This window comes from Zootoca vivipara, chromosome 11 (genome assembly GCF_965207765.1).
Source record: "Zootoca vivipara chromosome 11, rZooViv2.hap1.1, whole genome shotgun sequence".
In the NCBI taxonomy this organism is placed as follows: Eukaryota; Metazoa; Chordata; class Lepidosauria; order Squamata; family Lacertidae; genus Zootoca; species Zootoca vivipara.
The window spans coordinates 3,767,933-3,793,700 of record NC_142594.1 but is presented as its reverse complement, the minus strand read 5'-3'; the positions used below and the strand labels follow the sequence as shown (position 1 = coordinate 3,793,700).

Below are 25,768 nucleotides of genomic sequence, written 5' to 3'. Positions count from 1 at the left end.
TTCATTACACTATTCCCTTGCTCCTGCCACACTGCAGATGAAACAAGCCACAATCTGGGCTCAAGGTCTGTTCTCCACCACAAGTAACCAAGAACAAACATCCCAGGTTGAGACAGCGCAAGGACTCAGGCTCTGGCCTGTTTCATCTGCTGCCTGAGTGGGGAAATAGCACCATGGGACTCTTTGAACAGCAGGCACTAGTCTGCTCTTCATTCACATTAAAATGATAGGTGGTTTTAAACTGTGGTTCAGTGTGTCGTGCAAGCTGGGGCTCTCTTTGCCAATGAACAAAACACTAAGCTTAGAGAAATCTACCCAATGGATAAAGGAAACGGAAATGGAGTCAGAAGCCCCCAGGGAAGGCCAACTGGCTGTGCTGTGCTCCATCTGCTATGCAGGAATATCTTGAAAAGGAAATTGCCTAATAGCAACTGAACAGTTCTGAAACTACTGGGCAAACCAGACCTACAAAGGAAAATAGCTTTTTACCTTATCCAAACAACATTTCTTTATTCTGTAGAGGAAGGGGTGGGAAATAACTCCTTGCTCTAAGCAGAGCAGTTAGGAATACAGTGGTACCTCAAGTTGCAAACGCCTCAGGTTACAAACTCTGCTAACCTGGAAGAGTTACCTTGAGCTGAGAACTTCGCCTCAGGATGAGAACGGAAATCATGTGCCGGCGACGCGGCAGCATCAGGAGGCCCCATTAGCGAAAGCACACCTCTGGTTAAGAACAGTTCCAGGTTAAGAACAGACCTCCGGAATGAATTAAGTTTGTAACTAGAGGTACCACTGTAATATACAAATATAATCTAAGAGTCTGATTCTACGGTGGTCACAGTGCCAGCTTTAGGGAGGTGCAGGCAGTTTCGCCCCCTTCCCATAGGGCACTGAGCTGAGGGGGTGCAAAATGGAGAAGATCCATTTGGGAGCACCAATTTTTGGCCTTGCACAGGGTGCCATTTTACAAAAAAAAAACCCTACCAAAGTCTGGCCCTGGAGGTCACTATTGCTTATTTCTAATTAGTGCCACAGCTAATTGCTTATAATTATTGGTTATAACAGTGTCTCAAAGTACCACTATAGGAAAGCACTAATTCCTGCAGCACAAGAAAGAGTAACAGCAGTGCCTTGCCAAGTGCTAGCTGCTGGACTACAACTCCTATCATCCCTGGCCATTGACCACACTGGCTGCAGCTGATGGGACCTGGAGTTCTCCATCCCTACTTTTCCCCCTGCAGTTCTGCTTGTGGAGAGGGATCATATTCACTGGCCCAGGCCCCAACCTTCATGGACTGCGTTGTTTACACAAAAGCGTAAGCTACACTGAGCTAGATGGAGCAATGGCACAAGGCAGCCTCTTAAGTTCCAAGGAACTATTTTAGGATTGTTGTTTATGTTGTTAAATAATTAAAGGGAAGATGTAATGACAGAGTTTGTAACTTAGAGATATTCCCTCAGTATTAAGAAGGACTTGCCTTGAGACTGCATGATCAAAAAACTAGATGTTGCTGCACAAGTATGACTTAAAGGCTCCGAAGAATAAAGCTGTTTCAGGCCATTCCTCTTCTTTGTCTCTGGACCCAGAACTATTATGCCAGGGGCTGCTGAACATTTGGAGACTGTGGGCCCATCTGCAAACCAGAGAAGCTGTTGTGGTCTCCACACTAAACTGCAAACACGCACCTGCTGCAACCTGTTCTGTTGGCTACCAGAGATTGTTTCTTTCAAGTGTAATTTCCGCCCGGGGGTGGGGGTGGGGGGTGGCGATCAGGCATGTATATTTGTGGGCACTGTATTGGTGGCCTCTGGCCCACACACAGTCACAATGAAAACTGGTGCTTTAGGGTTTTTGTTTTTAAACAAAAACAACCCCACTTGCCTGAAAATAAAGTGATTTTTAAATTTGCATTTTACAGTGTTGTTGTTGTTTAGTCATTTAGTCGTGTCCGACTCTTCGTGACCCCATGGACCATAGCACGCCAGGCACTCCTGTCTTGCACTGCCTCCCGCAGTTTAGTCAAACTCATGTTCGTAGCTTCGAGAACACTGTCCAACCATCTCGTCCTCTGTCGTCCCCTTCTCCTAGTGCCCTCAATCTTTCCCAACATCAGGGTCTTTTCCAAGGATTCTTCTCTTCTCATGAGGTGGCCAAAGTATTGGAGCCTCAGCTTCACGATCTGTCCTTCCAGTGAGCACTCAGGGCTGATTTCCTTCAGAATGGACAGGTTTGATCTTCTTGCAGTCCATGGGCGTACCCAGGATCAAAACTAGGGGGGGGCAAGGGAGGGGCCAAGGCACGGAAGGGGAGGGGCCACAAAGTGGGCGGGAACAGCGAACTCGCGCTCCGCCGGGCTGTGCCCCTCCCTAGAAGCAGGGCTGGTGGGCGGAGGCGGAGCCCAGCCCAGCGGAGCGCGAGTTCAGCGTTCCCGCCCGCCGCGACGCGCTCCCTGGTTCCTCGCCGCGCTTGGCCTTGCCTGAGGGCGCGCCGGGGAGCTGGAGGGAGGGTGCGGCGCGGTGCGGCGGGAATGGCGAACTCGCGCTCCGCCGGGCTGTGCTCCGCCTCTGCCCACCAGTCCTGCTTCTACAGTAGGGCAGCTGCCCTAACTTGCCGAATGGTGGGTACGCCCTTGTTGCAGTCCATGGGACTCTCAAGAGTCTCCTCCAGCACCATAATTCAAAAGCATCAATTCTTCGGCGATCAGCCTTCTTTATGGTCCAGCTCTCACTTCCATACATCACTACTGGGAAAACCATAGCTTGTTCTTAAAACAAAATACGGCCAATATTGGGTATTCCTTTACAGCACAATTTATATTAACTTGGCCCAGAATTTAGGCCAATCTTTTCTTATTTATAGTGCCCTTCATCCAAAGACCACAGGGCAGTTCACAACATAAAAATACAAAATGAGAACACAAAAGACATAATAAAGCGCAGAAAAACCAATAGCCCCCCTTGCACAAAGACATTTAAAAGTCCACAGAATGTTATCCAGCCCAAGGCCTGGTTTTTCAGAAACGTTTTCACCTGGTGCCTAAAGATATTTAATAAAGGCGCCAGTCGAACCTCCCTGCAGTCCTACTCACAGGCCTATCTATGCATAGCTATCCACAGCCCACAAGATTTTCCCACCATTACAAACTTTGATTAGATTGGAAGCTATCTGAAAATGGATAGCATGGGTGGATAAGGAGAGGTTTACAGAATGCAGGTTTCATTATAGCTCATCTTTTAAAAAAATAATAGTACTGTAATAAGAACAGCTCCACCTAGACCTAGCCAACCAAAATCTGAAACTAGTTTATAAACTATCTGGGGAGAGTAATCCAACTGCCCCTGGCTGAGCCACTTTACCCCTGCAGCTCATGTTTTGGGTAGGCAACTGTCCTTATCTGATAAGAAAGGAATGAGATGCTTTCGCCACCTCTCTCACCTTTCCAGAAAAGCTGGGTTGTGCTGCTGCTGTCTCATTCAAAGGAGAAACATTCTCTCAGTGAGTAGCCTCCAGTCTCTCTACCAGAAGGCTGAACTGACTCATCTGGGTTTCTTAAGTGAAAGATTTGTTCCCCACTTTATAGAACAAATATGGTAATCCCTGTAGGCTGATGTCAGATGGAAGTCATAATTCTCTTTCACACAGTGCCCTTTTCTACTCACAATAACAATTTCCCAAAATCATACTGTGAACTAGGAAGAACAGGCTACTTCTTGACCAGTGGCTGTGACTTTAAGCTCGTTTATGAGTAAGCCTCATTGGACACTACTGAACCTAATCAAACACAGCAAGGCAACTAAACTCCCACTGACAATTATGTCCCTAGAAATCCTCAAACAATTATACACCCAAGCCTCAGCACAATCCAAAGAGGCACAAAACAAGGATGCCCACTGTCTCCCTTCTTATTTATCCTGGCTCTGGAACCCTTAGCAATCCGAATCCGAGCAGCCACAGACATCAAGGGAGTGGAAATAAAAGGCAGAACCTATGAATTAGGGCTCTTTGCATATGACCTAATGGTCACAACACCAGACCCCTTAAACACAGCAACCTCCCTAACCAGAGAACTCAACACATTTGCAATGGTGTCAGGCCTACCAGTAAATTTTGCAAAGTCAGAAGCTATGTGCTTCAACACCCCTCCTCACACCCCAAAAGAACCCACTAATGTCACCAAGATAAAACTTTGCCACACCAAGTTCAGATACCTAGGGGTACAAATAACCAGAAACCTTACCTCCACAACTACAAGCCCCTGGGGCAACAAATAAACAAAGACCTAAAGAGATGGAATAACACGAATTTCACTCTCTGACAAAATAGCCATGATCAAAACGATCACCCTCCCAAAACTAACCTACCTATTCCAAACCCTCCCAATCTGGATTCCCCAAACCCAACTCCGCAGATGGCAGAGAAAACTGCACTCCTTTATCTTCTCACACACAAAAACCAAGAATAAGCCCCAAATACCTGCACCTCCCCACTTCAGAAGGAGGATGGGGAATCCCCAACATAGAAACATATTACATTGCTAACCAAATACGCTATATAACCCTATATACGAGAAGATGAGACAAAACAATGGATACACCTAGAGAGGGACACAATTGAAAATACCTGCACCACAGCATACCCTCTCCTCCCAAACAAACTAAGGAAAATTCCCACAACACTTAACAGGTACACACAGACCATGCTCAAAGAATGGAAAACAGAAATAAGCAAACTATCCCCAACCCCATCCCCACTAATTGAACCCTCCAAATTAAAACCTGGTAAACCAAAGGCTTATATTGCCTAATAGACTTCTATAAAAATAACAAACCTTTGTCAACACAAGAAATACAAGACAAACTAGAAGACACCCAAATGCCCTGGTTAACACATCACCAATTACATGCCCTCTTAAACAATCCAGTAGTAAAATCAACAGCAACTAGGCCCCTGACAACCTTCAAAAACCTCCTCCTAACAACAAAGGGACACGGTAGAGGGATGGTATCTGCAATATACAAAATACTACTCCAAAATCCCACCAACTCCGTAGACACAATCAAAAAACATTGGGAGGACAACATAGGCTATGAGATTAACCCCACTCAATGGACCAGAATGTGGTCTAAACCCCCCTTTAAATCCATATCAACAAAAAGAAAAGAACTCACTCTGAAACTCACCTTCAGGTGGTACCTAACACCAAGAAAACTAGCGCTAATATGCCCAAGAACCTCAGCAAAATGCTGGAGAGGGTGCACCTCCACAGGCACATACCTTCACATGTGGTGGGAGTGCCCCAAAATCCAACTATTCTGGACAACAACCATACAAGAAATATGTAAAATAACCAAGCAAGTATTAGAAATCACCCCAGAGTTGGCCTTACTAAACATCTCCCAAGACAATAATGCCCATTTACACGACAAAGAACTCATAACCCACCTACTTTCAGCAGCCAGAAACATCATAACCAGACACTGGAGAGACCTGTCAGGAGTAAGCATGGACCAATGGTACCAAATAGTATGGGAAACAGGCTTACTAGAAAAATTAACCAATAAACTGAAACTGACACGGGGACAAATAGAAGAAGACTCCCCTTTATCACATACACAGGCCAACAAGGCAATGACAAAAATCCACCAACAGGATACAAATCAATATGGCTAACCTGATCCAAAACACACACACACCCCACTCACACATGAAAACAAAGACCACCACAGCCAATCACAAGTGAACAATCACACCCTAGGCCAACCCCAACCTCTCTCACCACCAAAGGAACACAAGTGAACAGCAGAGAACCTACACAAGCAACACTGACACAAAACCCCACATATATTAAGTAAAATAGAAACATCGCCACCTGACCCCACCCGCACCCATCTTTCCCCCCTCCACCGCTTTCCCCCTTTTCTTCCTAATGTCTCAACAAATGAAACCGATTTGTAAAAATGTTACGGGGGGGGGGGATACGAGAGAGAGACATTCCACATACTTTTGTAAATCAAGAAAATCTTTAATAAAAATACATTTTTAAAAAGTCAATATCGCCCCATGCTCGAGGTTCACTCTCTGCTGTTTGAACCTGTTTCACAACAATAAAGGATCGAAGTGTAAAAAAAAAGGAGGAAAAAGAAAATCACTATTTTATAGATCAAATCGGGGGAAATAAATACAGTAAATGGACAAAAGTACAAAGATTCACAAAATGTTTAGGGGTATGCGTACCCCTGCGTACCGCCAGAAAAAAGCACTGCATGCATATATTTGTACTGTAAATGCCTTAATGCTAAATATATTTATAGTGGCTTCGTTCCAGTTGAGTTTATGTCATTGGCTCCAAGTAAAACAGTAAGCACGCTTATTTGGGTGTCAGCCCCATTTTGCTCAGTGGGATCTGCTTTGGAATAAACACGCTTTGGATTGACCTGGGAATGGGCAGTTCAGGGGTGCAGCCACCTGGCCTGGTTTTGCAGACAGCTGTACTGGCATCCCCCCCCCATGTGATGAAGCTATGTCACAGAAGGGCATTTTTACAACACTAAGAGGAGCCCTACAGGATCAGACAAGATCTACAGGATCTAGTCCAGCATTCTGGTCTCTCAGGGGCCAACCAGATACTTATCGGAAGCTTGCAAGAAGGACCTGTACACAACAGCAACTGGCATTCAGAGAATCAGAATCAGAAGAATCTTTATTTGCACCAGCCACTGGCCATAGCAATAAAATAAAATACAATGTACTGAAAAGAGAGGTGAAAACTTAACTATACAAAATACATTCTGGAGGTTTACATCACTAAGGCATTCAGAGGCCTAGTGCCTTTAACAGTGGACGTCAAACTTTGCCACTGTGGCTATTAACCTTATCCTACATAAATCTGTCTAATTCTTTCGTAAGCCCATCCAAGCTATGGCCATCACTATCTCTTGTGGGAAACGGAAGCAGAATGAGGAAATGATGCCTCCCTCTGTGGCATCCTCTGACAGACACCCTCAACTAAATGGAATAAAATAAAAAGAAGCAATTGAAACCTTGCCTTTCATTACATTCATCAATATAATTGATGCCAGATCTACTCAAGTTTGTGTATCTGTTGTATTACGCTATAGCAATCTTAAAAACAAAGCTTATAAATGAAAATTAGAATAATGGAATCATATAACTGTACAGTTTTTAGGGGACCACAAAGGTCATTTCATTCAACCCCCTGCGATGCAACATGGGGCTCAAGTTTACAAGCCTGGGATTAAGAGTCTCATGCTCTACCAGCTGAGCTATTAGAAGGATATAAGAGTTGCCTTTACTGTCCTTCTAATCCAAGAAGTAAGAACCTGCAAGACTCCAGATCCCATCGGAGCAGGACAGCATGGCCACTTGGTGGGGATGATGGGGATTGTAGTCCTGCAATGTCTAGAGCAGGCATCCCCAAACTTCGGCCCTCCACATGTTTTGGACTACAATTCCCATCTCCCCCAACCACTGGTCCTGTTAGCTAGGGATCATGGGAGTTGTAGGCCAAAACATCTGGAGGGCCGCAATTTGGGGATGCCTGGTCTAGAGGAATACAGATTCCCTACCCCTAACCTAAACCAGCTCATCATACATTCTGCTTACAATGTGATCTCTGAGTAGGTGGATAGGTAATAATTATTACTTACTAGCTGGCCCGGCCATGCGTTGCTGTGGCTCAGTCTGTTAAATGGACCTGGGTCTGAAGGGGGCTTCAGACTCCCCTCACCTTCAGAGTCCCCCTTCATTTTCTTGAAATGTTTATCCATGTTCTGTTTACACAGGCTCATCCCTGTGACTCCCCCCACCCTGTCCCGACTCATGAGGCATGCCACCCCTCCTCCCCCACCCTGGCTCATCCCTGTGATTGGCCCCACCCTGTCCCAACCCATAACCTATCTCACCCCCTCACCCCCTCACCCACCCAGGCGAGCCCCCACCTCCACTCGGCCCAGTCTGGAAAGCCAAGCCGAGATGCTGTGGAGATGGAAGTTTTCCAGTGTAGCCGTCGCTAGAGGGCGCTGTTTTGCAACCTCTCCTGTGCTCCTAGCATGCATTTTCTTCTGAGTTGTGAGTTCTGGAAAATGTGATTTTGGGGTTTTACGTGGCCCAGGTGTGACATCTGTCTAAGCAAACAGTATGGGGTCACTCTCATATTCGTTTGGGACGTTGTGTCAAAATTTGAACGCAATCGGTCAAGCAGTTTCAGAGAAAAGTGGAGACACACCCACATGGCCAGTTTACATTTTTATATGTACACTGTACAGGGGTAACTGTGCCCCTGAAGGACCATGTGCGCAGCCTGGGAGTCATTTTGGACTCACAGCTGTCCATGGAGGCACAGGTCAATTCTGTGTCCAGGGCAACTGTCTATCAGCTCCATCTGGTACGCAGGCTGAGACCCTACCTGCCTGCAGACTGTCTTGCCAGAGTGGTGCATGCTCTAGTTATCTCTCGCTTGGACTATTGCAATGTACTCTATGTGGGGCTACCTTTGAAGGTGACCCGGAAACTCCAACTAATCCAGAATGCGGCAGCTAGACTGGTGACTGGGAGCAGCCGCCACGACCACATAACACCTGTCTTCAAAGACCTACATTGGCTCCCAGTACGTTTCTGAGCACAATTCAAAGTGTTGGTGCTGACCTTTAAAGCCCTAAATGGCCTCGGTCCAGTATACCTGAAGGGGCGTCTCCACCCCCATTGTTCTGCCCGGACACTGAGGTCCAGCGCCGAGGGCCTTCTAGCGGTTCCCTCCCTGTGAGAAGCGAAGTTACAGGGAACCAGGCAGAGTTACAGGGAACCATTATTATTATTATTATAGATAGATAGATGATAGATAGATAGATAGATAGATAGATAGATAGATAGATAGATAGATGATAGATAATAGGTATATGGTAACTAATAGGGGGGAAGGAAGAAGTTGGCTGGGGGCAGGGGTCACACTGGTGAAATAGCACCTGAAGAAGCAGTTTAAAAAACAACAACACTTATTATATTTGTAGTGCCTAAACATGAAATTTCCAATCCATCAAAATAACTACTTTTGACCTGAAAATCAAAACTAGCAAAGATCAACACAGCCCTGTCTTTGGATCACAAACAAAGCATGAAAAGTGTGAAGATGGGATTCACTTTCAAAGTATATTAAAAAGAGAGCTTTGGGATAGCGTTCCCATCCCAGCCAACACTAGGATTGAACAGTTAAGGCATGTTCACAAAAATACACAGTCATTTCCACTGATTCTTCACCTGCCACCAACTGCCCAGAGGCACTTTCAGTGAGTCAATGGCCATTTCCCCCAGTATGCAGCACACGCCGCCAGATAACATTGGGAAAATTTGCCTTGAGAAATCAGCACTGCCAGAAGCAAATTCTTATGGACCTTATTCTGTCAGTCTTTTCCATTACTATATCCACCCATCCCCACAACAAACACCTGTAATTTTCCTTTGAGCTCATTGCATAAAGGTTATCTTTCTCTGAGATAGCAAAGTGGAATTTTACCAATGGGAATGGTGATTCCTGATCCTATTCTGAGTCTTGAGTATGTTAAAGGGTTTTATCTTGCAACTTCCGTTGAGGGTGGAGATAGATTTTGGAGTAGGTGGAGGCAAAGGATTTTCTTCAATAAATACAACCGAAGATCACTTCCCATGGGATACATACTTCAGCTTGCTTCTCTGTTGCTTGCCCATTACAGGAGCCGATAGCCAACAATGTTGCCAAAGATTGCAATTCTCTCAGCATTAGCTCTTGTTCTGATCATACAAGGTAAGCAAAATACTTTGCAAATGCATAGTGTCAGAGTTTAAGGAATATTAGTGTTAGTGTTTCGTTAAATTATTCTAATGCTAGATGGAAAAGTTAATTGTGCCTTAACATTCCGGGATGGTTATTATTTCTGAGTACATTGCCATAGGAGTTTGGTGTATGCCAGTACCCAGGTTCTTGATACTGTATTTGGTAACAGTAGACACCTGGCATTTTATAATTGTTGCTGTTTTTAATTTTCCAGAGGCTTCTCTTGCCCCTGTGACCAAGGAACCAACTACAGGACCAAGCGAGGGGACAACTCTTGAGTCAAGCAAAGAACCAGGTGGCCAAGAAAGCACAGAAAAGCCGACTGCTGAAACAAGCGCAGGGACAAGTGCAGGGACAAGTGAGGAGCCCAGCACACAGCCAGCCGAAGAGCTGAGTGGCGAAGCGAGCGGAGAAGCGAGTGGAGAAGGAAGCGGGGAAGCGAGCGGCGAAGTGAGCGGAGAAGCGAGCGCAGAAGGAAGTGGGGAATTCAGCGGAGATGGGGGTTCACATTTTATTCAACTAGGCACAGAGGCAAGCAAAGAGCCAACCAAGGAGCCAAGTACAGCGCCAACTTCAGAGGCCACCCCAAAGGTCATCGTAGAATCAGGAGACTTTTCACTTATCCTGCCAACTGAAGAAACCCAGGGAGATGTAAGCACAGAGACAAGCACAAAGCCAAGAACAACTGCAGCGTAAACAGATGAGTCAAGTACAGGTAAGTTAATTCTGCAATTACTGTGACCTTGTTAGCAACCGTTCCCCTTCTTAGAACTAGTTAGTATGTGACATTTTGCACAAGGAGAATACCCCACTTCCCAGCTCCAGTCGCCACAAGATTTCGGCCCATAACGTATTGAGTGCCCCACTTGTGACCCATGTTAATGGTGTTAACAAGTAGGATAAAGGTAAAGGGGCCCCTGACCATCAGGTCCAGTCGTGTCCGACTCGGGGGTTGCGGCGCTCATCTCGCTCTATAGGCCGAGGGAGCCAGCGTTTGTCCGCAGACAGCTTCTGGGTCATGTGGCCAGCATGACAAAGCTGCTTCTGGCGAACCAGAGCAGCGCACGGAAACGCCGTTTACCTTCCCTATTTATCTACTTGCACTTTGACGTGCTTTTGAACTGCTAGGTGGGCAGGAGCTGGAACCAAACAACGGGAGCTCACCCTGTTGCAGGGATTTGAACCGCCAACCTTCTGATCAGCAAGCCCTAGACTCTGTGGGTTAACCCACAGCGCCACCTGGGTCCCATAAGAAGTAGGATAGATGGACTCAATGCAATGTTCCCAACAGACACAGTAATGTTCCCTCTGTTAGACTTGTCTCAGTGACATTGCCACACTGAGTTTCTCATCTCCACTCCTATACTTTTATTACGAATTACAGTACTGTGTCTGTTGGGAACATTGCATTGAGTCTATCTAACAAGTAGGATAGATAGACTCAATGCAATGTTCCCAACAGACACAGTAATTCGTAATAAAGTATAGGTGTGGAGATGAGAAACAGTGTGGCAATGTCACTGAGACAAGTCTAACAGAGAGAACATGGTGACTTCCAGATATTGTTAGGTTGCAGCTCCCATTGTCCCTATCCATTCAACATGCTGTCGGGGACCACATTGACTACCCCGATAAAGGCCACCTCCACCTCTTGTAGTGAATAGATATGAGGATTCCTGAATGCTGTAGAAGCAGGAAACCCCAGACCATGATGAGTTCCATGCTCATCAATTCACAGTTAAGAGGCCCCCTGCAACAATCACGGGGGTTGTCTTTCTACATGCAGCATGTGAGTTAGCAATACACATGGCCAACTTATCACTGACTGTTGTGCAAGAAAACAGCATGCACAATCCTTCCCCACTGTAACCAAGTTGTGTAAGCTAGGAATAAGGAAATGAATAGTATAAAGCTGAGACTTCCAGTCCTAGGATTCTACTTTTTTAAGACTCCTTTTGGCACAGACACAGTAGCTTAAAGTCCAATGCTAAGCATGTTTACTTTAGAGGCAAGTCCCTCTAAGTTAAATGGGACTTGTTCTCTGATAAATGTCTTTAGGGTCATAACCTTACGGCAGAAGTATATATATGTCTATTCAGAAGTAAGGCCCACTGAGTTCCATATGTGATTTGCAACTTAAATATCTCTTTTCTACTGACTTGGTCCATAGGTCATGCTAAAATAGCATCACAGGAGCAACTTTAGCTAGAATTTTGGATGTGGATTTGGAGGGGGAACTGAAAGCACATATACTTCCTCTCTTCTTCCTCCCTCCTCCCCCCTCATCTGTCATCTCCCCTCTTCCTCGCAGCAAATTGTATGTGGGTGGGGAGGGTGAGATAACTGGACCACAAAGAAAAGGTGCCATGTCTGTCTTCTGTATCAGGAGGTTTGGAGAATCATATTCTGTGCTCAGGGCGTGAAGCAGCATCCATAAATGAAACTATGGTGCAAGAAATAAGCTCCACGCTAAACTTTTAACATAGACTGATGTCACGGAAGAGCATAGTTTCTTTTAACCGGAACGAAGACAAGCAGAGGATAAGATCATGGGGACGTCACCTTTTCTCCTGTGTGATTAGGTTCAGGGGAAAATTAGATGTATGCTGAGAAGTCAGTGCTTCTACCTATATTTTTAATAGGCAAATAATTTGACTGAAGACTAATCCCACATATTGCCTGCATCACAGTGAAGAGTATAGAAATCCAGTCTGCTTTTCTGTGTGGCATCTGTAGATTTTTAACTTACTAGAGGCACTTAATGACTTCCTTATTTCCTTTTGCCTTTACGAACTTACACTTGGGGGCGTGTTCTGCCATCTTTGCTCCAGCAATTAAGGCCCAAGTTTTCTATCAGTATTACCACTGTTTTGTGGCAGAGCACTCAAGACAAGTTGAAATTCTTCAGGCTAAAGGCCCAAGAAAGTTTGCTAGCTGATAGCCTTACAGCTGATAAAGGCACAGGAGCCCTGAGGGTGAGTGGGAGACACGCAAGACCAACCCCACTGGGCAATGAGACAATTATTTACGGTACTCACCAGAACACAGCTGTTAGGAGTGAAGAACAGTCAGATCATGTGTACCCATCACCCCCACATGCTCTCTAGACAACATGGAAGTAATGTCAGAGAATAAAAATGCACTTTAAAAACTTAAATATCAAATTCATTTGCTGTTGCCTCTGAAATTTCCTTAGAATCACATGTACAAACTTTTAGTCTAAGAGTGATAATAAATTGGGGATTGGTACTCCAGCTTTGTTAATCATGCTTAATTAAATGAATCTATAATCTCCGTGCAACTTCATTGCCACTGTCATGCTCCCCTGTGTAGCCTTGCTTTTCTGATTTTTGTCTTATGTTTTTGTCTTCAGAATAAAAAGAAAATGAACCCAGAAAGAGAACCTGCATTGATGTCTTCCTGATAATGTTGTCTTGACTGAAGTTGCCCTCCAGTAAATGTAGGTTTAATGCCAGCAAGCCTTAAACCTAATTGGTTGGGTTTCAGATGAATCAGTATATGGTGGTTTATCCCACCCAGTCCACTACATTTTGTTTGTTATTTATTAAACTGTGACATGCCAGACAGCGGACTTGTAGCAGTTATACTGTGTTAATGCTACTGTCACTTTCCCCTCTGGTCATCTCCCACAACGATGGGCTCTCTCTATTGTATGTGCCGTCTGCTTTGCAAAGTAAAATAAAAATGGAATGACATTATCAACCTTTGTACTGTGTTACTGTTTGCAAGCCTTTCCCAGTTTGCCTTTCATTACAAGCCAGTCTTTGCCCTATAGCCTCACAAATTCCATTTTAAAGTGGATGCGGAATATGGAGAGACAGAAGACCTTTTCAGGTGGGCGCATTCAATATCATCTAAAACCGGGGGGAGGGGGGGGAGTAGTGAGAAAGGGATGTGCTAGCTCCAGTCCCTGTGCTCTTCTGCAAGTTGGATGGCAAATTTGTGAACCCTGAAAAATCCAGAGCTCTAAAAACACGCAGGGAGCCTCTGGGCGCTCCACTTCTGACAGCCATCTTCCAACTTGTGGAGGACAAGAAGAGCAGCAGCGGGTGGGCCTAGCGCACATCCCCACAGGCCCCTTCACATATTTCGCTAATTTCAGATCTACACCTGAAGGCTGGGAATATTGACATAGAAATACTTGCAACATCAAGGGTCTGATCCTCTCCAGTCCTTTTCTCCCTGACCCCCCAACCAATTTTGGCAGAAAAGGATTAGGCAATTAAAGTAGACTCAGCGTTGGGGTGGGTAGATCCAAGCTCCTTACTAGGGATGCAAATTGCTTCCCCCTTGTCATTAGATTGATCATTTTCTTGGCAGGGGAGTCAATAATACACCCCTCAAACAATTCACATTGGGCTACCTGCACATGCACAAATGTGTGTAGTTTTCCCTCACTGATGTGTTTCCCCTCTCTCACACACAACACACTACTAACAGAGCTAGGTAGGACTGTTTATTGTACAGTCATGCCTTGGGTTAAGTACACTTCAGCTTGGCCAAACCTCCCTACACAGGGCACAGCCCCCTTCTCAGCTGAGGTGAGGTTATCACCCCCTCCCTGGTCATCAAATGATTATTGATGACCAAGGGTGGGGTGATATGCATCCCCATCAGGACAGGAGCAGAATAACTTGGGTGTTTGTGTGTGCAGATCGGCACACCCCCTCCAGACCAAGGGTTAGCAAGTGAGCGTCTCCCCACAACCCAACAATGTAACACAGTGTATTCTTCCCGTTCTCAAGAAAGCAGATTTGGCAATGACACCACACCACAACTTCCCTGCCTTAAACTTTCAGCTGCATGTAAAATACTAGAAGTTGGCTATTTATTTTTGTATGAGGAAACTAGAGCGCACCCAAACGTCAGTGTTGCATGTGTGAGAGAGAACTTGTTCTGCCTAACAAGTCGCCAAGTTGCACATTGATGACCCGCCACCCGCGTGGAGTAAATAAGACACAAGGAGACGTGATTTTAGGTTAATGGGTAGATAAAGGCCACAACTTTATTGGTTATAGCATGTGAGTGGTATTGGCTTAGGCATTGGATGGGAATGCAACACGTGACTCCACCCTACTGGTGTGGAGACACGTAAAGGTTAACAAACAGTGGGAGGAGCTTGTTGATGCAAATACAACTGGAAGCTTCCCCTGACGTCACCGGGGGTCGTGCCATGGCCCTAACCAAAGTAGGGCATCAGATGGGATCCACAACCGTCGGATCCCCTTAACGGGATACCCCTAGAAGGTAGGTGATGGCCTTAACCTGACCTCCGACACACAACACAGCTACATCACATATTGAATAATCCAGGCACCCCCAAACTGCGGCCCTCCAGATGTTTTGGCCTACAACTCCCATGATCCCTAGCTAACAGGACCAGTGGTCAGGGAAGATGGGAATTGTAGTCCAAAACATCTGGAGGGCCACAGTTTGGGGATGCCTGGAATAATCCAATGCCTAACAGCCACTTGAGCCCAAAGAGCAGGAAGCAAAGAGAGAAAAATCCCCCGCCGCAGTATTTTAAACGGAGCTGGACTCCGCCGCCCCCCGTGAGCCCTATTGGCTGGCAGAGGGGTATGATGCGGCGGCGGGGAGGGGCTGGTGCAGGGGGCTGACCACATCCCCCTGCAGACACGGGAGGCGGGCCCCGCGTGCAATCATTCGCCTCCGGGAGGAAAGTCCTTTCAGGAGAAAGGGGCAAAAATTATTCACACCTTTAGACCCATGTCCCCAGATATGCTTGCATGAACTGCTTTGCAAAATGTCTAGGCTTGACGTGTTCATGGTACGGTACCAGTATTATAGACTAGAAGTACAGCCATGAGGCCTAGTAGTGATCAAAGAGCCTCCAGACTGGCTCCCCTTTGAGAACATGCCATTTATGATTGTGCAGTAAAACTAGAAGAAAGAGGGCTTCTTTACCCTTTTCTCAAAGTGAATGGGAAGTCAAGTTTCTATGGAAGAAACATGGAGTGGCTGAGTTTAAGAGCCCTCGACTTGAGTGGATAACAGTTGCACAAAAGAAGTGTCAAAAACTGGTTGCACTGAAGAGAACATTTGCATGTCCTTTGTGTGGTGACAAGTACTTGGAATAAATCAGATAGCACTTTTCAGTGACAAGAAAAGAGGAGTGAGAATTAGGCCTTTTCTAGGAGAGCACAGGTTCTGCTGAAGACTCTCAGGAAGACCTGGGATTTTCTTCCACGTTCTAAACCCATCTTGATTCACTGTGTGCCTGACAATCTTAACCAATTTAAGCTGCTTAAAATTATGGGTTCTTTAGTAGGAATAAGAAGCCTACGTGAAAGAGAGTGTACCTTTTAAAGTTTTCCTCTCTCCCATTTGTGAAAATTAAATACTGTTAGTTACCATCCTCCACCCGGTCTTCAAAACTAGTACACTCAAACAAATGATTACTGTGCCAGAGGAAGTTTTGTATGGCATTGATGCGAATGCACAATTTGATGTACTAAAAATGATTCCTGACCCCCAGAAACATGCACATTAATATTCTAGACCTGATGGGTATCAAAAGCAGCGTGCTAACATGTGGGCAAAATCTACAGAAATTTTCCAACTGTGCTATCCTATGCATGTTTGTGTCTTCAACGGAGCTTACTCCAAGGTATGTATACAGAAGGGGATCTTGCACACCCGTTTATTGTTTTCCATCCCCTTTTGCATCCAGTCTTCATGCTCTTCCATGTTTTTCCTGTACTCCACCTGACAAACAAAGGCAAAGTATTGCAACATTTCCAGAGCACTGAGACCTTAGGGAGGGAAGGGAGCTTCATAAATACCATTTTATTCTTACACAATCCGTGTCAAAGAAACAGCACACACTGTATTCAGGATGTTTAAGAACCCACAGTAGACACTGACTTGATGACCATGCTGAGTAAGAATAAACTCATTTCTGCGTCTGAATGGCACACAGGAGACAGAATGCAACTCAACTTTTAACACAAACTTTTGGCATATTTATTTAATTCATGCATATGTAGAGCAGAAGGGGGCGGGGGTGGAGAGAGCAGGTACCAAGACACCGTTTAGGGAAAAGGTTCCTGCTTGTTCCTTTTCATAATGTGAAACTAAATATCTGACCTAGAGCACTAGGAACAGGGAAGAACATCTAATTATTATTATTATTTTAAGAGCATAGATTTCGACTTCTCTAACACCGCTGGTAAAACTAACAAGGGAGAGCTCAATAGTAGAACTGTTCACTTCTAAATTATTGTGCATCTGTATTTTGTCAGTTGCTGTCATATTATTCATATTGCACTATTCTGATCCCTAATATAAAGTTTTCCCACTCCCACAATGCCAAGCCATTTAAAGGATTTCAGCAGTTAAATATGAAAAGTCATAAAAAGTCAGCCTTTGAGCACTAAGACTCCATAGACTGGTTCTGTTTGAATGGTAACATGACGATGATACGCTGCACTCTGTTAACAACTTAATTACGCCCAATAAAATAAATTACTGTGGAACCATCAAAGAGAAAACCAGGAGGATTCTGCAAAAATACCATTTACAATCTACAGGTTTTTTTTAAAAAAAGACCTGTCACTTTCTGTAAGAGATGTTAGCAGGTGCCCAAGGCACTCACATTTAAATAAATGGGTTTAAGTGTGTTTAAGTTTGGTGGGATCATACTCATGGCATATTCATGTACTGATCTTCATTCCATACAGTTTTCATCTGAAGACAGATCCTGGAAATCATAGGACCTTATGCCATGGGCAGAAAGTTGGAACACAATCCAGCCAAATGCGTGCACTTTGAAGTCCCACATGGAAGCATTACATTTATCAATAGGATAAATGTATGGGACTTAAATGTGCCTCACCCCAGGACAGAATGAAAACTTTACAAGGAACACAGCAGGGCTGCATCCAAAGCAGTAGCCTGGTGTCCATTTGCACATGTCTCCAACCTTTCATACAATATGCACTGGAAGCAAGGAACTGCACAGCAAAAAGATGCCAGCAGATACAATAAGTTGCGCCACAACTGGGTAGATTGTCTTTGCATTTATTTATTTTAAAAGCTTTGCTTTTGAAACTGCAGGCATTATAAACACACAAATACTGGGTAAGATCTACCCACTGGTTCTCTTATTTTAATGGCTGCAGACTAGTCCCGAACCATTAGGACCCAACTGAATGCTTTGGTAAAGGTGTGGCAGAAGATTCTTTGCTTTCTGTCAGCGCCCTCGGCTGATGAACAAACACACTAAACCGAACGCCCTGGTTAGCTGCTGCCCTCACAAAGCCACTGTTTGCAGTCATGGTGATGGCCTTTAAAGCATCGCCTGTGCCAAAGATGGTCAGAGAACGGCTATTGATTTTGGAGCTAGGCACTAGTCTTAAGGCACGCTCAGAGGGCTGGTCTGGCACCACACTGATTCTCTCCAGGAGTAGCAAGGCTCGACTTTTCTCACCTGCCCCTCCCAAAGTCTCTAAAATGACTTGAAAGTCTTTGACTGCAGATTGACAAGCAAACAGTTCCTTGCCCTTCATGAAATCCTCCAGGAGGGGGAGAACACTCTCTTCCCTCTCCTGCACTGCCTGTTCCGACAAGACTTTCTCCTTGAAGATGAAGTCACAGCCTCCGTAGCTCAGGGCAGAGACGTACGTGATCAGAGTAGTAATATCCAAGTTAACCCTATTGCACACGTCTACTCGGATCTCCGTAGGAAAAGCAACACTAGCTATTAAGTTGCCCCGATCTACTTTGGTCACCTGAAGGCCCTCCCCTCCTTCATCAGATTCGCCAGAGCTCAAGGGGAGGTCTTCACTAGCACACTCCATCAATGCATTCACAGCCACAATGTCTCCCCGTACCGATATGCCCATCTTTTGCAGCCTCTGTGCCATTGGGCAGGACACACCGTTGTAGAAAGCGAAGACGATGTGCGGCTTACTGTACTGCACGGGTTGCTGGCCACTTGCTCGCAGGAAATCCTCTGCCTGCTCAGTGATGCTTTTGTCACCATACTGGCCCCTGCCCAGCCAAATGTTGTGCAGGGCTTCAGCCTTTCGGCCTATGGCCTTCACCCAGGTGTGGCCACCATTTGCGACGACGTCCACCACCAAGCTTTGTTTCTCCCCGAATTGGTCCTCATAAGTGAAGACATGGACAACACTGACAACCTCCTCCAAGTTTTCAGCTGACTCAATGATGGCCTGCAGGTGAGTGAGATTGGTACTTTGCAGGTGAGACTCTTTGATGGCTACCTTGCCAGCCTCCACCTTGCGCAAGAACTTTAACTCGGCCTTTAGCTTGCTGCAGAGTTTTGATCCGCCTTCTACGCCACCTTTCCGGAATCTAGAAAGGGCTTCTGCCCTCTTGATGAGCTCCTCTGCAATAGCAATCCGCTCACACAGCAAGGCATGTACAGACATGGTAACATTATTCCTGAGAAAAAGATGAAGATCACTGTTATTTCAAGCTGTAATATAAAGACATTTATGAAGACATTTCTCAATCTAGGACAATGATTCCCTTTCAAAAACTGTTTTAAATCAGCAAAGCAAAAAGCAAAGGCTCAAAAAAAAAACCAACACAAAAAACACCCACCCCCAAACTAAAGCATGCTTTTCAATTCAGTAAAAATCATTAAAAAAATTAATTCAGGGAGAAACCTGAGATTGTGGAACTGTAACTATTTTCCTCAGGGACTGACAAAGAATGTGAGAGATTTAGGGCTAAGTCACTTGTGAAAACAGGAGAGAAAAAGAGAGAACATGGTGGGATGGATTCTCTTATGACAGCCACACTGAAGAAATGCTTCTACCTGGAAGAAATGCTTCTACATGGATAGCACAACTCCAACATACTTGGCAGCTTTAAAATTGTACCCACCCTCATAAATCTAATTTACATAGGTGGTGGGGTGTTGGAGGGGGAGAGAAACGAGGGAGTGTTGCCACAAATCTCGTCACCCAGTTCCACTCAATCCAGTTGAATCCTTCTGTAATAAGTGAAGTGAAGCCTAATTTCCTATCAAGTTTTGCCCCTTGCTTTTAAAGCTTTCATTCAAATACACTGTGAACTATATCCCCATTGATCTTGTTTTTAAAAAGAGGCAATCTAGAGGTATTTCACACAATAGACACTGATTATCCCAAGCCCTTACACAGAAAGCTGCTTCAGATAGCTGACACAATATCCTTCAATTGAGTGAGGGTTGTTTTTTTAGTTACTGCCAGCTGCTGGGTTGATAGTATGACAGCAATGCAAATAGGCAGCTATTTGTATAGGCAAGCAAGCATAGGCAGCTAGGTACCCAGGGTACACATGGGACTTTGGCCCCGAGCATAGCTCCTGATCCCATGGGAACCAATTCCCTACAAAGACAGCTTTGCACCCGGGCCACTATCTCTCACTAACCCCATCTGCTTCAGTGTCTACAGCATGACTTTGGCAAAGCCCTATACAGCTCCATTCGTACACACAAGCCAAGCCAGAGGGAATTTGGGGTGAGAAGATAAGGGCCTGACAGGAGACTTCTGGCAAAGCCTCCCTTGCTGCTCATGCTGGTTAGAAGAGCCCTCCCCTCACCCAGCTTGAATGGAAGCTGAGATCTTCCTCATAACTGCATTGTGTTTCTTAAACCTGGATCTCCATCTGTTCTTGGACTACAACTCTCATCATCCCTGACCACTGGTCCTGCCAAGCTAGGGATGATGGGAGTTGTAGTCGCAACAATATCTTGGGACCCAAGGTTGAGAAACACTGATCTATAGGGTACCAAATTGCAGAAAGATCATAGAATCATAGAGTTGGAAGAGACCACAAGGGCCACCCAGTCCAACCCCCTGCCAAGCAGATGACCTAGGTAGTCTCAGAACTACCATTGCAGGGAACTAGGCAACCCTCGGGGTCCCTTCCAACTCTACAATTCTATGATTCTAGTTAACAGTCAAAAACAATGGGCTAATCCTGAGTCAGGTATTTTAGGAAGTTTTGGTATATGTTGTAGGTACTTTAAAAATACATCATAATAATTATAGCAGCAATAACTAGTCAGGCAAGAATCATTAAACACAAAGAGAGATTTGGGAAACTGTTAGCTAAACTAACCTATGAAATAAAGGAGTCTATGAGTCAATAAGAACATAAAGTTATAGAAAAAATGACACTTATTATTAATTGCTGTGATGATAAAATCAGTAATGATATAGCAACACAGAACTGTTTCCCTTTAGTTTTCTTTCTTCTTTCCTTTTCTGTAATTTATAATCAACCACCTTTTCTTTCTCTCTCTCTCTCTCTCTCTCTCTCTCTCTCTCTCTCTCTCTCTCTCTTTTCCTCCCTCCCTCCCTCGTACAATTCTAAATTCTTATTTTCAAAAATATAAAAGACTAAAATAAACACAAGAAAGGCCACGCTGAAACAACTGTGCAATCTGAAAATGTTTATGTGGAAAGTGCAAGCAGTTTCTGAGCTTAAAAGAAAAGAAAAGCCCATATGCAGTCTGAAACACGAGTCAAAATGGCATCAATATCATGTTGCAGAACCAAATACGGTACACGCTTGGGTCATGGTTAGGCAGCATTTGCTGAACTTTTCCTTGTCAAGTCAGACGCAAGACGAATAAAACAGGGATGGGGAACCTGTGGCCATCCAGGCTTTTCAGGACAAAATTCCCACACCCCTGACTGTTGGCAGTTAGCTTAGGAAACAGAGGCAAAGATGAGCTACAAATACAAAAAAACGGGGGGGGGGGGGCTTTTCTCCAGACTTTTGGATATTAAAAATATTCCAAAAGCAGCACCAGGAGAAAAAATTTCCCAGTGTCCTTATAAGGCACCCAGGACAGAGGAATCCCATAAGCAAAGTCCATGTTCCTGACATGCTTCATTTATTGAATACGACTATTTTTGTTATGTTTGCAATTATGTAAATATTTTCATGCTGTGAGCTGCCTTGAGCATGGTTTTAGCTATGGAAAGGTAGCATGCAAATGAAATGATGATGGTGATGGGCAATGGCTTGGGAGCAGCTAAAAGCAGCAGCAGCTTATCGCAACTTTCACTCATTTCTCGTGAAGCAACAGAAAGCTGCTGTAATTTTAAACTCATTTAGTACTTTAACTGCCATATGTTTTTAAAGCATGGTTGTGATCTTTTTTTAAACCGCTTTGAGTTTTTTAAAAAACCCAACAACAATCAAATGGTGTATAAATTTTAAGAAACAAATGAAATAATACGTAACAATAAACGAACAGCAAGCACCTTCCTTGGTCTGTAGGACTTTCTGGTCTTGCAAACATAATGTTCCAAGATCCAAGTGTTTTCTTTCCGTCTGCAGAAACATAATCCTGTATCCCCTCCTCCCACCTTTGAAAGCACTGGGAGACTAACATGTCATTTGGAAGCGTGCACCAACCTGTTTTTAAAATTTTTATTATTATGTATTTATTTATGCCCCGTCTTTTAACCCTGACGGGGTTAGCTTAAACACAGCTAAAAACATAGAAAACTAAGGAGGGGGATCGTTTTTAAAAGACAAACACTGATATACACACATTAAAAATTAAACTGATATTAAACAGATATACACACATTAAAAATCTATTAAACCTGTACAAATAACATTTTCTCTTTTACTCCCTTTCCTCCCTATATATTAACAATCTATATCCTTTGCATACGTTTGTGGAAGGGGGAATTATTGGTTTGTTTTCGTTCTTCTTATGTATCTGGTGTTCTCATTTTGTATTTTTTGTATCATTTTGTATCACAACAGAAAAATACAAAATGTTTACCCCCTCGTCCACAGCCCTCGAACAAGGAGAAGCCCCGCCGCCAGGGACCCCCGAGCCCTCCTTCCTCCTGCAAGACTTACGACCAACTCGCTCTGCCGACCGTCCCCGCAGCTGCAGCTACAGCCCGTCGGCGGCGGCTGCAAGCGACTTCCGCCTCCATACCATAGAGAGCGGGGGGGAGACGGGCTCCTTCAGAGCTTCACAAGAGGAAGAAAGCAAGCAGGAGCAGGAGCCGGCACTGTGCCCAGCCCTCACTTCCGGTTCCCGTTAGGCGCCTCCATGTGCGGGGCAAGGGTGGCCGGACGTACTAGGCGGGTCAACCTTTTTCCTTGTACTGTATGCATTTATTAAATTACATTTTATTATTTATTTTATTTTAATTATACTATGACGTTATAATTGCATTTCTTTATTTATATTATAATTTTAAATGTTATAATAGTAAATAATTTATATTAGTATATTGTTTAATTACATTATGTTATAATTAGTTTCACAGAATCATAGAACTATAGAGTTGTAAGGGTCCACAAGGGTCACCTAGCCCAACCCCCTGCAGTGCAAGAATCTTTTGCCCAATGTGAGGCTCGAACCCATGATCCTGAGATTAAGTTTCATGCTCTTACCAACTGAGTTATCCTATTAAATTATTATTAAATTGTAATTATAGTATGGCATAGTATATTTTGATTGACTGCATTTAAATATACTGTACTACCTTTTTCTCTCCCAAGAGGGATGGTGTACATCAGGGGTGCCCAAACATTTTTTTAAAAAGGGCCAACCAAAGTTTATTGAAGTTGCTGAGCTTTTTAAAAGATTTTGCCCCAGGACAGACTTTCACAGGGGCCAAATTAGGCCCCCGAAACAGACATTGGACATGCCTGGTGTACATTGTTCTCCTCCTCTAATCCCCCAACATAACCCTGTGAGGTAGGTTAGGCTGAGAAGCAGTGATTGGCCCAAGCCACGGTCATAGAATTGGAAGGTCTCCCAAGGGTCATCTAGTCCAACCCATTTTGAAATCAAGTCAGGACTTCTACCATAGAATTTAGTAAGCTGCCATATATGGAGTCAGACCATTGGACTAAATACTAGTTCAGTATTGTCTACACTGACTGGCAGCAGCAATGGCTCTTCAGGGTTTCAGACAGGGAAGAGGAGGAGTTTGGATTTGATATCCCACTTTATCACTACCCGGAGTCTCAAAGCGGCTAACAATCTCCTTTCCCTTCCTCCCCCACAACAAACACTCTGTGAGGTGGGTGGGGCTGAGAGACTTCAAAGAAGTGTGACTAGCCCAAGGTCACCCAGCAGCTGCATGTGGAGGAGTGGAGACGCGAACCCGGTTCCTTTACGAGTCTACTGCTCTTAACCACTACACCACACTGTCTCCCAGCCCTACCTGAAGATGCCAGAAGGTATTGCTATGTGGCCCCTCCCTTGGAAAGTTGTTTTTCTCTGTTGACACTGAATGGTGTTTCTTTTAAACTAACAAATGAGTTGTGAGATCGATGAGGGTGGTTAGGAACAAGTGGCGCAATTGTGTGCAGAGCACAACAGTTTTCCTAGAGCCTTTTTGGCATTTTGGACAACTACAACTCATATCAGCACAGCCAGCTGATAGGACCAGTTAGCTTGATGTGTCTATATAGGGTTGCCATGTCCCAAACTTCCTAGACATACACGGAATACTCCAGTTGGAAGCAGTACCCAGGCAGAAAAGGGAACCTTTAACCTTGTGCACTTGTTTTATCTCTACAGCTCACAACAGTGTTTTTTGCGGAATACAATCAGCACCTGAAATTCTTACTAGAGAAGAATTTTGACTAAAGTTCCACATAACATCTCAGTTGGTCAGACAAACCTATTTTTTGTTCGTGTTTAGATTTTATATTTCCGAGCACACCATACCACCACCCTGTGGACAGTTTTCAAGCAAATATATCCACTAAATTGTTCTATGCCCCTCCAATGTTTTCCCCTGTGGCTCAAACATTCTACTTACATGGTATCAGATTTTTGTTTTAGTTTTTGGAAATTCAGTGGCACAAACCATTTACCCAAGGGGTCAGACTGTACCAGCGTGTACTTTACTTGTTACCCCAACACTCAAGTATCAGGCAGAATGCCTGCAAATACACCACTGAACATAAGAGGGAGAGTAGTGCTGTGTGCACGTCTTGCTTGTGGGTTTCCCAAGCCTCTATCTATGACTGGCCATTGTGGGAACAGAATACTGTAAACTAGATAGGGCTAGGTTTTTGGTCTGATCCACAGAGCTCTTAAATGCTTATGACTCAGCTAAATTAAAAACAAAGAAAAAAGTTTGACTGCATTCAGTGATGTTAACGTTTTTCTCAATTATTCTATGGTGCCCCATTCACATGTACAACTCACCTCTTGACATTAGTCAATGAATGATCAATGCGCATGGATGAGGGAGCAACGTCTTACTCATTCATCACATTGCATGCCCTTTTCCCAAACTCAAACAAGCCCTACATGTGGTTATCCACAGCAATCCTTCAGGTTAAGTTAGGATGACTGACCCAAACTCAGCTATGGAGCTTTACAGCTGAACTGTAAACTTAAGTGGAAGGTTCCTTGGTCCAAACTGGGGCACTCCCCCAGGGGGTGAAGGACAAATCACAATGTGGGACCTGTTACCTTAACACCACCCCCCTCAGAACACCTCTGCCACCCTTCCTCCTACATGAGAGTGAGCTCCTCCTGCCCCCACCCAGCTTACTTTTTGTTGTTGCTGTTATCCTGCCACTTTACCACCAGCTTCTCCGTCTGTAAAAACTTTGAACACGAGCTTTCATGTATCTTGAAAATTCACTTTCAGTCTTTCAATGAGTTCGTCCAATAAAGGTTGCATTTGCTAGATATTTCTTGCCCTATGGGATCACTGTGACAGTGGGGGCAAACCCTGCACCTTCTCACTTACACCAAGGATGGAGGTAGTGAACCTGCCACATGAGTGGAAGACAGATCTCTAACACACATGGTACCAAGACTGCTTTCTGTTCTGACTTATAGCAGCTTGCTAACTAAAGTCTTTCAGTATTACATGCTGAATGCAAATCATCTGATTTGATTCACAGCCGCTTTGGTTTAACTGCTCCCATAGAGG

At 44.5% G+C, this 25,768-nt stretch overlaps 2 protein-coding genes across 3 annotated transcripts; one reads left to right on the top strand and one right to left on the bottom strand.

Moving 5' to 3' along the window:
* The first annotated feature begins 9,638 nt into the window (after positions 1-9,638).
* On the top strand, positions 9,639-10,542 carry LOC148684189 (uncharacterized). The gene is made up of 2 exons (XM_088653950.1): positions 9,639-9,797; positions 10,042-10,542. The coding sequence occupies exons 1-2, from the start codon at positions 9,743-9,745 to the stop codon at positions 10,521-10,523; spliced, it is 537 nt and encodes a 178-aa protein (XP_088510076.1). The 5' UTR covers positions 9,639-9,742; the 3' UTR covers positions 10,524-10,542.
* Positions 10,543-17,872: 7,330 nt separating this feature from the next.
* On the bottom strand, positions 17,873-22,854 carry C11H7orf25 (chromosome 11 C7orf25 homolog). 2 transcript variants are annotated; one of them, XM_035129526.3, is made up of 2 exons: positions 22,710-22,854; positions 17,873-19,274 (listed from the first exon to the last, which is right to left on the bottom strand). In XM_035129526.3, the coding sequence occupies exons 1-2, from the start codon at positions 22,787-22,789 to the stop codon at positions 18,005-18,007; spliced, it is 1,350 nt and encodes a 449-aa protein (XP_034985417.1). In that variant the 5' UTR covers positions 22,790-22,854; the 3' UTR covers positions 17,873-18,004. The 2 variants fall into 2 exon arrangements, with proteins under 2 accessions (XP_034985417.1, XP_034985418.1); XM_035129527.3 differs by having other exon boundaries at positions 22,630-22,778.
* Positions 22,855-25,768: the final 2,914 nt, after the last annotated feature.